General features: G+C 38.9%; 1 protein-coding gene across 2 annotated transcripts in view; it reads right to left on the bottom strand.

The window, feature by feature from the left end:
* FOLH1 (folate hydrolase 1) overlaps nt 1-14,930 on the bottom strand; it is a 65,003-nt gene that overhangs the window by 35,285 nt on the left and 14,788 nt on the right. For both annotated transcript variants that reach the window (XM_066370510.1, XM_066370519.1), the window contains exons 5-6: nt 11,736-11,861; nt 10,216-10,402 (exon numbers count right to left, since the gene is read on the bottom strand). In XM_066370510.1, the coding sequence (XP_066226607.1) occupies nt 10,216-10,402; nt 11,736-11,861 (313 nt within the window). The remainder of the gene's footprint in view (nt 1-10,215; nt 10,403-11,735; nt 11,862-14,930) is intronic.

Genomic DNA, 14,930 nt, shown 5'->3' with positions numbered 1-14,930 from the left:
AGTGAGTTTAGCAGAGGGGAAAGGGTCCAGAGCCCCAGGAACAAAGCCCCAGCCTGCAGCCCCAGAGCCCAGAAGAAGCGTAAGGACAGTATTTAGCCAGAAACAAGTCAGGATACTGTTTGTGAGGGATTCTGATTTTTCAGACCCAGGATCCTTCTTAAAGGGACCACGCAGAACATCTCTCTCACAAACACTCACCTGGGGCTCCTGGAGACGGAGGGAGAGGGGAGAGAACCACAGTAACAGGAAGAGAGTATAATCTAGGAGGCACAGGGAGAAACATTTTGGGAGATAGCCACCCTAACCCCTGGGACGAGTCACTCCCCAAAGCTGAAGTGAATATTTCCCCTGGAAACAGCAATACCAGCAAAGGGAAGCAGGAAAGCAGCCAAACAAGCTCCCCCGCAGCATTCAGAGCAGAGTCGCATAGAAGGAGGGAGCTTTCGGGTCTACAGTAGTGAGTCTTAGGGTCCGAGCTGCAACGCCCCCACCCACGCGGCTGAGGGTGAGCCGGAGGGCGGGCGGCAGCGGGAGACAAAAGCATGGTTCTGCTGGCAGGGTTGGAAGCCGGCTGGCCACCACTGGGCTCAGGTGTGAGCTCAATCTTGCCCGGTTAGGGAGAAGGGGGCGTGCAAAAGCGGCCAAGCTCAGCTGCCGGCAGCCTGTAATCCAGCCTCGGGAGAAGGGCGGGAAACCCGGAAAGGGTAGAAACCAGCCCCGGAGCAAGGGCAGAGGAGCACAGCCCTGCCCCGCCCGTGCAACCCAGGCTTGCGGTCTGACTTGGTAGCCGGCTCCTCCCACGGGGGTGGAGCCAAAAGCCCAGAAGAGGCATAGTTCCGCTACGGAGCTGAGCTTGGGCACGCAGCCCTGCCTGGTGGTAGAGCCAAGGCTAGCAGCTGTTCCTTGAGTGGGATCATCCGGCAAAGGCAGGGCGAAAGCTCGGAAACAGGCGGAGACCCGCAGCTGAGCAAAGGTGCTCGCCAGTGCCCTCAGGACCGAGCATAACGTCACACACGGGGGTGGGGCAAAGGCCAAGGCCACCAACCCTTGTGCACCCGAGCACGTGATCACAGCCACTCCCGTGAAGAGAAAATGCGGAGGCAGAGAAATACAACACAAATAAACCAAGAGAAATCCCCAGAAAAGGACCTAAGTGAATCAGATATAACCAAATTACCAGATGCAGAGTTTAAAATAACGATTGTTAGGATACTCAAAGATATTAGAACCACCATAGATGGCCATTACGAAAACCTAAATAAAGAGATAACAAATATAAAAAAGGACATTGAAATAATAAAAAAGAATCAGACAGAAATGACAAATACAATATCTGAAATAAAGAATACAATGGAAGGAATTAAAAGCAGGATGGATGAAGCAGAGAATCGAATCAGTGAGTTAGAGGACACAATAAATAAAGGCACAGAAGCAGAGCAGAAAAAAGAAAAGAGACTCAAAAAGTCTGAGGAAACTTTAAGAGAGCTCTGTGACAACATGAAGAGAAATAACATCCGCATCATAGGGGTTCCTGAAGAAGAAGAGAAAGAACAAGGGATAGAGACTTTGTTCAAACAAATTATAGCGGAAAACTTCCCCCAATTAAGGCAGGAAAACATATCACATGTTCAGGAAGCACAGAGAACTCCATTAAGGAGAAACCCAAAGAAACCAACACCAAGACACATCATAATTAAATTACCAAAGCTAAATGATAAAGAGAAAATATTAAAAGCTGCGAGAGAAAAAAAGACTATCACCTACAAAGGAGCCCCCATAAGGATGACTTCTGACTTCTCAACAGAAACACTTGAGGCCAGAAGGGAATGGCAAGAAATATTCAAAGTAATGCAGAACAAGAACCTACAACCAAGACTACTTTATCCAGCAAGGCTATCATTTAAAATTGAAGGAGAAATAAAAAGCTTTACAGACAAAAAAAAAACTCAAGGATTTCACTGCAACCAAACCAAGGCTGCAAGAAATGCTAAGGGACCTGTTGTAAACAGGTCAAAGGAAAAAAAGAGTATAGCAAAAGAGAAAAACAGTTTTAAAGAAAAAAAATGGCAATAAACAATTACATATCAGTAATAACCTTAAATGTTAATGGATTAAACGATCCGATCAAGAGACATAGGGTAGCTGCGTGGATAAGAAAACAGGACCCATACATATGCTGTCTACAAGAGACACACCTTAAATCAAAAGATGCACAAAGACTGAAGATAAAAGGATGGAAAAAAATATTTCACGCAAATGGAAATGAAAAAAAAGCTGGGGTAGCAATACTTATATCAGACAAAATGGACTTTAGAACAAAGACCATAGTTAGAGATAAAGAAGGTCACTACATAATGATAAAGGGAGCAATCCAAAAGGAAGATATAACCATTATAAATATCTACGCACCTAATATAGGAGCACCTAAATATATAAAGCAGACTTTGATAGACTTAAAGGGCGAGATCAACAGCAATACTATAATAGTAGGAGATTTCAATACCCCATTAACATCATTAGATAGATCCTCAAGAAAGAAAATTAACAAAGAAACAGCAGACTTAAAGGACATATTAGATCAACTCGATCTAATAGATATCTTCAGAACCTTTCATCCTAAAGCAGCAGAATATACATTCTTTTCAAGCGCTCATGGTACATTCTCTAGAATAGACCACATGTTAGGGCACAAAAGCGGGCTCAACAAATTTAAGAAGACTGAAATCATATCGAGCACTTTCTCTGATCACAATGGCATTAAACTAGAAATCAACCACAATAGAAAAATTGAAAAACATTCAAACACTTGGAAACTAAATAGGACAATATTAAACAATGAATGGGTTAACATTGAGATCAAAGAAGAAATAAAAAAAATCCTAGAAACAAACGATAATGAGCATACATCAACTCAAAATTTATGGGACACAGCAAAAGCAGTCCTGAGAGGGAAGTTTACAGCATTACAGGCATACCTCAAGAAGCTAGAAAAAGCTCAAATAAACAACTTAACCCTGCATCTAAAAGAACTAGAAAAAGAACAGCAAGTAAAGCCCAGAGCTAGTAGAAGGAAGGAAATAATAAAGATCAGAGCAGAAATAAATGACATAGAGGCTAAAGAAACAATACAGAGGATCATGAAACCAGGAGCTGGTTCTTTGAAAAGGTAAACAAGATCGATGAACCTTTAACAAGACTCACCAAGAAAAAAAGAGAGAGGACTCAAATAAATAAAATTAGGAACGAGAGTGGAGAAATAACAACTGACACAACAGAAATACAAAATATTGTAAGAAAATACTATGAAGAACTGTACGCCAAAAAACTAGACAACCTAGATGAAATGGACAAATTCCTTGAATCATATAATCTTCCAAAAATCAATCTGGAAGAATCAGAAAACCTAAACAGACCAATTACAACAAATGAGATTGAAACAGCTATCAAAAAACTCCCAAAAAAGAAAAGTCCTGGGCCTGATGGCTTCACAAGTGAATTCTACCAAATATTCAAAAAAGAACTAACTCCTATCCTTCTCAAGCTATTTCAAAAAATTCAAGAGGAAGGAAGACTCCCAAACTCCTTTTATGAGGCGAGCATAATTCTGATTCCAAAATCAGGCAAAGACAACACAAAAAAAGAAAATTATAGGCCAATATCCCTGATGAACTTAGATGCAAAAATCCTCAACAAAATATTAGCAAACCGGATCCAGCAATATATGGAAAAAATGATACACAATGATCAAGTAGGATTTATTCTTGGGAGGCAAGGCTGGTACAATATTCGCAAATCAATCAATGTGATTCATCACATAAACAAAAGAAAGGAGAAAAACCACATGATAATTTCAATAGATGCAGAAAAGGCATTTGATAAAGTCCAGCACCCATTCATGATCAAAACTCTCAGCAAAGTGGGAATACAGGGAACATACCTCAACATGATAAAGGCCATCTATGACAAACCCACAGCCAACATCATACTCAATGGGCAAAAATTAAAAGCAATCCCCTGAAGATCAGGAACAAGGCAGGGGTGCCCCCTTTCACCACTCTTATTCAACATAGTTCTGGAAGTCCTCGCCACAGCAATCAGACAAGAAAAAGAAATAAAAGGCATCCAAATTGGAAAAGAAGAAGTAAAACTATCATTATTTGCAGATGACATGATATTGTATATAGAAAACCCTAAAGTCTCAGTCAAAAAACTACTAGACCTGATCAAAGAATTTGGCAAGGTGGCAGGATATAAAATCAACACTCAGAAATCAGAGGCATTTTTATACACTAATAATGAACTGTCAGAAAGAGAAATCAGGGAATCAATCCCCTTTACCACTGCAACCAAGAAAATAAAGTACCTAGGAATAAATCTAACTAAGGAGATTAAAGACTTGTACTCGGAAAATTATAAAACATTGATAAAAGAAATCAGGGAAGATACGAATAAGTGGAGGCATATACCGTGCTCATGGTTAGGAAGAATAAACATCATTAAAATGTCTATATTACCCAAAGCAATTTATAAATTCAATGCAATACCAATGAAAATACCAATGACTTACTTCAAAGACATTGAACACATATTCCAAAAATTTATATGGAACCAAAAAAGAACACGAATAGCCTCAGCAATCCTGAAAAGGAAGAAAAAAGTGGGAGGTATCACACTTCCAGATATCAAGTTATATTATAAGGCCATTGTACTCAAAACAGCATGGTACTGGCATAAAAACAGGCACATAGATCAATGGAACAGAACAGAGAACTCAGAAATAAACCCACAACTCTATGGACAACTGATATTTGACAAAGGAGGTAAGACAATACAATGGAGTAAAGACAGCCTCTTCAACAAATGGTGTTGGGAAAACTGGACAGCTACCTGCAAAAAAATGAAACTAGACCACCAACTTACACCACTCACAAAAATAAACTCAAAATGGATAAAAGACTTGAATGTAAGCCGTGAAACCATAAGCATCTTAGAAGAAAACATAGGCAGTAAGCTCTCTGACATCTCTCGCAGCAATATATTTGCTGATTTGTCTCCACAGGCAAGTGAAATAAAAGACAGGATAAACAAATGGGACTTTATCAAACTAAAAAGCTTCTGCACAGCTAAAGACAATAAGAACAGAATAAAAAGACAAACTACACAATGGGAGAACATATTTGACATAGTGTCGGACAAGGGGTTAATAACCAAAATTTATAAAGAACTTGTAAAACTTAATACCAGGAAGACAAACAATCCAATCCAAAAATGGGCAAAAGAAATGAATAGACACTTCTCCAAAGAGGACACACAGATGGCCAATAGGCATATGAAAAAATGTTCAACATCACTAATGATTAGAGAAATGCAAATTAAAACCACAATGAGATATCACCTCACACCAGTCAGAATGGCGCTCATCAATAAAACAACACAGAATAAGCGCTGGCGAGGATGTGGAGAAAAGGGAACCCTCCTGCACTGCTGGTGGGAATGCAGACTGGTGCAGCCACTATGGAAAACAGTATGGAGATTCCTCAAGAAATTAAAAATCAAACTGCCTCTAGACCCAGCTATACCACTGTTAGGAATATACCCCAAGAACACCATAGCACTGTTTGAAAAGAAGAAATGCACCCCCATGTTTATGGCAGCATTGTTAACAATAGCAAAGATTTGGAAACAGCCCAAGTGTCCATCAGAGGACGAGTGGATTAAAAAGCTTTGGTATATATATACTATGGAATACTACTCAGCCATAAGAAATGATGACATAGGATCTTTTACAACAACATGGATGGACCTTGATAACACTATACTGAGTGAAAGAAGTAAATCAGAAAAAACTAAGAACTATATGTTTTCATACATAGGTGGGACATAAAGATGAGACTCAGAGACATGAACAACAGTGTTGGGGTTACAGGGTGGGGGGAGGAGAGGGAGGGGGTTGGGGGAGGGGAGGGTCACAAAGATCATGACTTTTCAGCATTTGCCATATTCCCCCCTTAATCTATAGACAGACAGCAAATATTTACGTATGGTGTTCCCACTACAAAGACTGCTGTCTTAGGGACAAATGCTGATAAACTACTTCAGCAGTTCCTCCTTCTTCAAAGACTTATATGTAAACATAGAGCTCCATGTTTCATAGGACATACTCAAGCTCACTCCATGCTCCCTGGAGCTTTATCACAAGGGAATGCCCCCTCCCTTTTTTTTTTTTTTTTTTTTTTTTTTTTAGTATTTTTTCTTTTATTTATTTATTTTTTGCATATTTCTGAGGATGGGGATGGGGAGGCAGTCGGACAGGCTCCTGCATGTGCCTGACTGGGATCCATCTGGCATGCCTACCGGGGGGAATGCTCTGCCCATCTGGGATGTTGCTCTGTTACAACCCAAGCCATTCTAGCAACTGGGGCGGAGGCTGTGGGGCCATCCTTAGTGCCCAGGGTGGATTTGCTCCGGTGGCGCCTTGGCTGCGGGCGGGAGGAGAGAAATGAAGAGGAAGGAGAGAGGGAGGAGTGGAGAGGTAGATGGGCGCTTCTCCTGTGTGCTCTGGCCAGGAATCGAACCCGGGAATCCTGCACACCAGTCCAATGACTCCGACGGGTCTACTATATCATGCTTTTTACTTAAAAAAAAAAAAAATTTACATTTCTTTTGAATGCTGATGAACAGGAGACACCAAATCTTTTTCGCCTGCAAACTACTACCTTCTTTATTAGATCTAGCTAATAACACTGTTCTGACTTTTTTCCAAACAGCTCCAGATATATGGAAAAGATTTATATAGGCGGATGGGGATCCTCAAACCCCTCAGCGAGATCTTCTGAGAATGGCTTTTAAGATACCTAGAGGCAGAAAAAGCCCAATAGAGATCAGGGGAACTACCAGCTTTTAGGATACACCCTTAAAGGCTCCAACGCCCCAAAGGGGTCTCATAGGATGCCATCTGGGTCCTGCTTCAATAGTGGAAAGGAAGGTCATTGAGCCAGGCTTACACGCCTCTGCTGCGAGGAAACAGGGACACTGGAAGGTGGGCTTCCCCCTCGCTCCTCTAAGGGAGGGTTCAGTCTCTTCCAGTCCTGCTCCAGCCACCTATGACCTAACCTTGCCCAGAAAACTGGGGTTTGCCACTGAAGGCTGAAGGTGCCCAGGGTCGTCGGCCCCATCTACAACACTGTGGACGAGCCTAGGGTATTTCTTCCAAGAAGCAGGTAAACTGATCTCATTCGCACAAGGGCCACTTAACTATGTTTTGCCTGAATAGTCAGGTTTTTTATTCTTCCCTCAAAGATCTCTGTTGTGGGTATTGATAGTCCTATTTTCTGCTGCTTTGCTTAATATATAGTGTTTCCTTTATCCCTCCTACCTCAATGCCCCATTCATATTTCAGGCTGGGACCTACTCCTAATTTAGAGCTCTCTTTCCTCCTTTAGCCAACTTGTATTATGAATTTACCTTTGCCACCCAGCTTAGTGTATCCCAAGGTTCTCTTTACCAGGCCACAGTCACAGAGCTCCAGGAAAAAGCTACCTGGTCTCAACTCTCCAGGCAGAGGAGAACAGAAGCTTCATATCCACGCATGCTGCAAATGGCTTTTTCCAGTCTACCTGAATCATTACCAGCTAGAAGCAGCGGTCATTGGGACTTGGACATGAGCTGCAAAGTAGAGAATGGTGACAATTCCAGTGCCATGTGGACTTTTCCTGTGGGGAACTTTCCTGGACTCCTGCTCCCTGTGACAGCTCCTAACAGACTGAACTGTGGTTGGGTTGCATGTTTCAGGGATTTGGCATGGTGATGGGGCCAACTTGGACTTGGGGAACATGTTAAGGACACTACTCTTTTAGGGATTCTTGCTGTATTGGCCAAGAGTTTGCTTAAAGGCTTTTAATCACTGTAAAAAAAAATAGAGGACTGGATGAAGAAGATGGGGCACATATACACCATGGTATATTATTCAGCTAGGAGAAATGGTGACATTGGATCACTTATAGAGGAATGGTGGAGTCTTGGTAGCATTGTGCGGGGTGAAATAAGCGAATCAGAAAAAAACAGGAACTGCAGGATTCCATACATTGGTGGGACATAAAAGCGAGACTAAGAGGCATGGACAGGAGTGTGGTGGCTATGGGGAGGTGGGGGGAGGGGAGGAGGGAGAGGGGGAGGGGGAGGGGTACAGAGAGAACTGGATGGAGGGTGGCGGAGGATGATCTCGCTTCGGGTGATGGGTATGCAACAGAACTAAATGACAAGATAACCTGGAAATGTTTTCTTTGAATGTATGTACCCTGATTTATTGATGTCACCCCATTCAAATAAAAATTTATTTAAAAAAATAAATAAATAAATAAAAACATACGTTCTGTCATTTCTTCAGATTTAAGAAAAACAATAGCAACTTTTGCATTTCTTTTTCTCCAAATTTTTAAATATCTACTAGGAACTTCACCTCGTCAAAAGCTTTTTCTTTTTATGGGTAGTATGACAATAATATGTTGTATGAAATTTGTTTTAAAATTTTCCAAAAACCCTAGTTTTGCCTGGTTAAGGCACATCTGACAATCAATCAGCCAATGAACAACTAAGGTGAAGCCATTAGGAGTTGATACTTCTCACACCCCATATCCTCTCTGTTAAATCAATAAATAAAATCTTTAATAAATAAATAAATAAGTAAATAAATAAATAAGTGATGAACAGATAAAATAAGATTAACAAAATATTGATAATTACTCTATCATGCAATACATATCATGTTATATTTTCTATATTATGCATAATACATATATTACATATAATATATTATGTATGTAAGAATTGTTTTGTAATACAAAGTAAAGAAGAAAAACTTTTTAAAAGAATAGGGCACCAAAGTGCATTTAATAAATGTAAATCTCACAAGGGTAACATGGCTTTTCTCCCTAAAATGCTCTCATTTAAATTAGAGGGTAATCATCAGAAATACTCTAGTTAATCTCATTTTATGTTTATAGTTTTAGTTTTGCATAACTAACAGAGCTTGGGAGAAGTTGCTTTTTTTTTAACTTGGTAATAATAAAAAAGTGAAGTAAGTGCAGGTCTATTTATGTGACTGTATTATAGAATAATATGTATTGCTTAAAAAGAAATCTATGGCAAAAAAAAAAAAAGAAATCTATGACAATGTACCATGTTCCCAACAAGATTTACAAAGCCGAAGTGCATAAGCTTCAGAGGCCTCCACAATTTAATTGAAAAAACTTATAAATATGGAAATGCCACAGGTACTCTGGCAACCTATTTCATCCATATATACATCTCAGTTTTAACCACACAAACTAAATGGTTGCATATTTTGCAAATGTCATGAAGTAGTTCAGCACATTCAAATATTGTAAATGAGCTCCCTTTGTTAATGACCGACAGTTTTACGGGGGACTATTTCAGCATAAGACGGGCATGTGGACTCTGGAGTCCCATTGCCTGACTTTGAATCCCAACTCCTCATTTACTGGTGTGACAATCTGAGGCAGATCGCTGACTTCTCCCAACCTCATTTTCCTCCTCTGTCAAAAAGAGATAATAATACCGCCTAGCTTAAAGGTTTGTTGATGCAACGTGAAGGGCTGGCATTTAGGAAACACTCCTGAAAGTTATCCCTATCGTTTTTATATAGCAAAGATGCAATAAATATTTTCTGAATTCTATATTCTAAATGTCCCATTTCAGGGGTTTATAGAATTTCTATTTTACTATCCCTTGTGAAATTCCAAAACTGTGAACATCACAAATTTGGAGGAAATTTACTTGGACACAAATTCTGATTTGATGTAAACTCATATGAGAGAATAATCTGACTTAAGGAGACACAAAGCTATTTATACTATTTCTTTAACCTAGAGAATTAGGACTATTCACATATTTTGCTGTAAAAATATTTATACGTTGCTTCGTGTATTGTCCCAGCCTCTATGTGATTATAATGCAATATATGGAATCTACAGCGTATTACTTTTATATATATAAAAATATCTGAGTTCCAAAATCCATCAAGCCCAAGGGTTCCAAAGAAGGATAAGGGATTGATAATTTTCAGAGTTCAAAACCCTTTATTTCTTAGATGCAAAGAGAATAAGAAAAAGACATACAATGTTGTCAGCGTTAGTCCGTTAATAAAATCACTTACAATGTTAAGTTTCCTATAACAATCAAGGCCTGATCACTCACTGTTTGCTGGGTAACCAGGTGTGAGAGGGTCCCCTGCACCATTAAGATTTAAGATATTTCCACGCTGGACACCGCCTCCAGGAAGATTCCAACCATCTGGATAAGGCGCCACCCCCGGAGCAAAGTAATCAGCAGGGTCTGAGTACAGAATGACTCCTTTGGCGCCCGCCAGCTGTGCGTTCTTAACCTGTAAACACAACATCTCTCTTACTTCAGGTTCCTTGTTCCAAATTTGGTTCTATCAATTCTCACAATTATCCTTAAATAAGTAACCAAACTTTTTATCTTTAATCTTTTATCATTAGACTTAAAACAAAGGATATCTCACAGAGAATCAGCCTTTTCAGCGGTTCTCAACCTGTGGGTCATGACCCCAGCAGGGGTTGAATGACCAAAACACAGGGGTCGCCTAAAGCCATTGGAAAATACATATTTCCAATGGCTTTAGCCGCTGAGAAGCCCCGCTACCATTTGCAGCAGCGCTATTCAGCTTGAACGCAGGCCACTATGGACATGCGTTCCAAACTGAATGCCTCGGGTCATGCGCAGACGTGATTGCATCATCCCTCCGGAGCCTAAAGGGTGGGGGATGGGGGGGCACTCCACAGTCCATAGCAGCACATTACGTGTGTCCGGCGCTTGCTGACGTCATCAGTGGGCGGGTGCAGCAAGCGCCGGAGGACAGAAGCCTAGGAGGCAGAGAGGCAATGAGAATACATAATGCATATCAGGTATTTACATTCTGAATCATAACTGTAGCAAAATTACAGTTATGAAGTATCCACCAAAATTATTTTTTGGTTTGGGGTCACCACAATATGAGGAACTGTATTGCGGGGTCACGGCATTAGAGAGGTTGAGAACCACTGCTCTAAAATGTCAGTCCTCAGAGCAGCAGTATGTGGATAATACACACATTAGTGGTAGCGAGTACTGTTTTCCTCCACTAGTCTAGAAGCACAAGAAGCAGGCCAGAGTCCCATTTTTCTATGGTTGAAACGGAATATTTTTTGAAATTTAATTGTCCATGAAAGCAAATACACACACACACACACACACACACAAATCAAGTGATAAAAACTTTAAAAACTGCTATGTATACACAAATTGGTATCTCTTATTGGCTATAATAACAATTCACATTAAAATTTAATGTAGTAAATATTTTCAAAGTTAATTTTTAAAACAAAGCTACTGAATCAAGGTTAACAGTAAATCCAATGCACACTTCTTTGTAGACCATAGACATAATTCATAGGGATAGAAAGTATCTGCTTTATTCTCCCTGGTCTACATTGAGCACATTGCAATTACCCAGTCTGAAAGCCCTGTCTATAAGCTGGTATAGATGTCCTCCCTATAAGGTAAGTATGTTACAGGATATGAGAGGATCGTGGTCCTCAAAATGTTTTAATGATATGATTCTACACATATAAGATACAATATAATTTTATATTTATAGAGAAAAATATATATATAATTTTAATTTTATATATATATATATATATATATAATTTTACCTTATTTCCTCTAAAAATTTTCCCATATCTGGCAATCACAATCTTCCCAGAGCAATTGATTTTCATATCCCGCTGGAGTTTAAAAAAGTCTTCAGTTCGGGCATAGTTAACATACACCAGATCACCCTGTTGAGATGGCGAAAGATTTAGTACAAGTAAAACAGAACACAAGGAGCTTTCTCTGCATGGAGACTGTTTCACATGTTTGAAATAAGGAAGAGGCAAGAGCATACAGGAGGGTCAGAAAAGTATGAGCCTCAGATAAGAGGTTCAGGGAGAAATGAACTTGAATCCAGAAGGCAATTAGCTAGGTTAGAGACATAAGAATTTAACAATAAGCTATTTTTTTTAAATCTGTTTCCTCTACAGTGGCTATAAAGCTATAGAAACATTTCTCAGAGGGGGCAATGTGTGTGTGTGTATGTGTGTATGTATGTATGTATGTATGTATGTGTGTATGTATGTATATATATATATATATATATATATACACACACACACACACACACACACACACACACACATTTCTGCACCCAATTTGAAGGGATCCAGGCATGCTAGGGTAAGAAGCCCTTGATGAGAGCTTTTTTCTCTTTGAAGTACATTCAAATAGTAGCTTCTGAATGAACCTTCACAACCAGTAGGTAAGGAAGAAAGGTCAGGTAATATCACTGCTTTATAGGTCTGGGTCCACATCACCTGTGAGTCTAATCACATGCGTGTTTTATAACGCTTCTGACTTTCAATACAGCCACGTGCCACATAATGACATTTTGGTCAACAAGGGACAGCATATAGACAACAAAGACATACCATATAGCTTAGGTGTGTAGTAGGCTCTATCATCTAGGTACGTGTAAGTACCCTCTATAATGTTTCCACAACGACAAAATCACCTAACAATGCATTTCTCAGAACATACCCCAAATACACTACTCACAAAAATTAGCGGATATTTCAAAAATGAATATGAAGCAATAAAATATCCCCTAATTTTTGTGAGCAGTATAGCATATGACTGTACTCTTATTTGTAAAATAGCCTGTTAGATTAAGTTGACATTCTTCAAACACCTTTTGCTCACCTACTTTCTAAACTGATTTTGAAAAGCAATATTTTTAAGATGACATCTAAAATTTTGTTGTCATATCTTTAAGAAGCTACAAATAATGTAAATTTCAGCATATTATAAATATTAACATTTTTAAAGCAATTTGCCACACTTTTCATGTGTTCAAAGGAATTTAAATATTATTATGATCATCATTTAAAAAATACAGAAATATATACTCTTTTCTTTAGTCAGAATTTTATTGTTCCTTTTTTCCCTTGAATTTGTATTCTGTCCTTCTTCCCCCCAAACATTCTACTCTGGGGTAAAATATATTTGTGCTGGACACTGGCATGTGCTGCCCAGACTTCCCTTCAGTGACAGGCTCTTGCTCCAGCTCCTTCCATTGTCAGTCTCTGGCTCAGGGTTACTACAGACAGCCACTTTGCTCAAGGTCGTGTTCCTTTTTAGGATGCCACACATTTAATAACTGATTGGTGTGGAAGTATTAAGTCCCAACATCTTAATCCAACTCAGGACTATTCTGATGGGCAATTCTGACTTCAGAGTAGCCATCATGTCAGTTAAAGGTGTCCTTGAGCTGACATTGAGGTGAAACTTCTCCCTCTGCTTAATCCAGCTTCTTTCCTCTCCCTGCCAAAAATATCGGTCCCAGGAGAACACTTCTTAATTAACATCTAGCATGTTAAATTCCATTCCAGTTTCTTGGTATGCTTGAAAGTCTTTTATTAATCACTGTCAAACTTCCCTTGATTAAGGATGTATAAATATATGATAGGAAAATTCTTCTGAAGTTATAATTATTAGTAGTATCCAATTGAGTCTAACAACATTATTACAGAATTTTATAAGTAATACTTAAGCATAAAATTGTACTTGAAATATATCTCTTAATGCTATGGAATGTTAAAACATTAGGTCATGGATCTGTAACTGAATATACCATTGCTAGAATGAGATAGGACGTAACAGCACTTTTGTTCACAGTTCTTGTTTTTTAGACATAAGTTCTGAGAAACTTTAGGATAGGAATGAAAGAAGCTTTGCTATAAAATCTTCATTAAATTACTGAAATTCCCTCCAAGTTACCACCCCCGAATCACACAATGACCTATTATCCAAGTGAATTCTAATGATACCAGTCTGGAAACTCAATTAGGTTCATTTGTAATTTTGTTCAACTACAAACCATTGGATTTGCCAAATTATTTGTTTCCCAGCCATCAGAATCTTTCACTATCATCTCTTTGTTTGGAGCCCCAGAGATTTTTTTTTACAACTCAGAAATATGCTTTATATTGTTTTAAGGTGTATGGGTGATGTCTTTCATTCAGAAAAGGAAAGAAAAATAACAATAAATAGAAAGGTGGGGATAGAGTGTCAGCAGGGCACTTTATAAGAGTACCTTGAGAAACTGATGATGCGACTCATCTCTTTAAAATGATTTCATGCTTGCCTTTGGAAGGTCTGCATATATCCTAGCGTGAAGCCCCTGTCCTGGATGATTTCTAATATCCTAGAGTTTTATTTTAGTTATTGTTTTTCTCTTTGACTACATAGCATGTGCACAACAAATCTATGACAGACACTAAAATAAAGTTGCTTCCAAGCTGATTCTAAGGTTTGACACATTTATCGAAGATGTCTTATTTTATTATGTACCCTGCAGTGCTCTAGGAATTAGGGATACACCAAATCCTTGTTCTTGAAGGAATTTACATTCACGTGGAGAGCAGAGATAAGATAATAAACAATATTGTTAATAACTAAGTAAATTATACGGTCTATTAAATGGTGACAAGTGCTGTAGAAAAAAAATTTTTAAGGCTTAAATACAGTAGGCAATCAGTGAACTGGTACTTAGGCGGAATAATTTTATGTAAAAAAAGGAAAGTCTACTGAGAAGGTAACATTTGAATCTCTGCTTCAGTAAAAGGATTACTATGACCTCTTTTGGTCTTCCTAAGACCAATGCATTGTTAAAGCACTATTAATGACAGCACTGTATGTATGATTTATAACTGTTAGCCTCCTCTGGAGTTGATTTTTATTCTAACTGTGGAAACAGAGTGATTAACCAATTTAATTTCAGTGAATTTTGTTTGAGTGTCAGTGTCATACTT

The sequence above is a fragment of the Saccopteryx leptura genome, chromosome 1 (assembly GCF_036850995.1).
Source record: "Saccopteryx leptura isolate mSacLep1 chromosome 1, mSacLep1_pri_phased_curated, whole genome shotgun sequence".
Classification (NCBI taxonomy): domain Eukaryota; kingdom Metazoa; phylum Chordata; class Mammalia; order Chiroptera; family Emballonuridae; genus Saccopteryx; species Saccopteryx leptura.
Note: the sequence above shows the minus strand (reverse complement) of the source record. Positions and strands in the feature narration are given on the sequence as shown.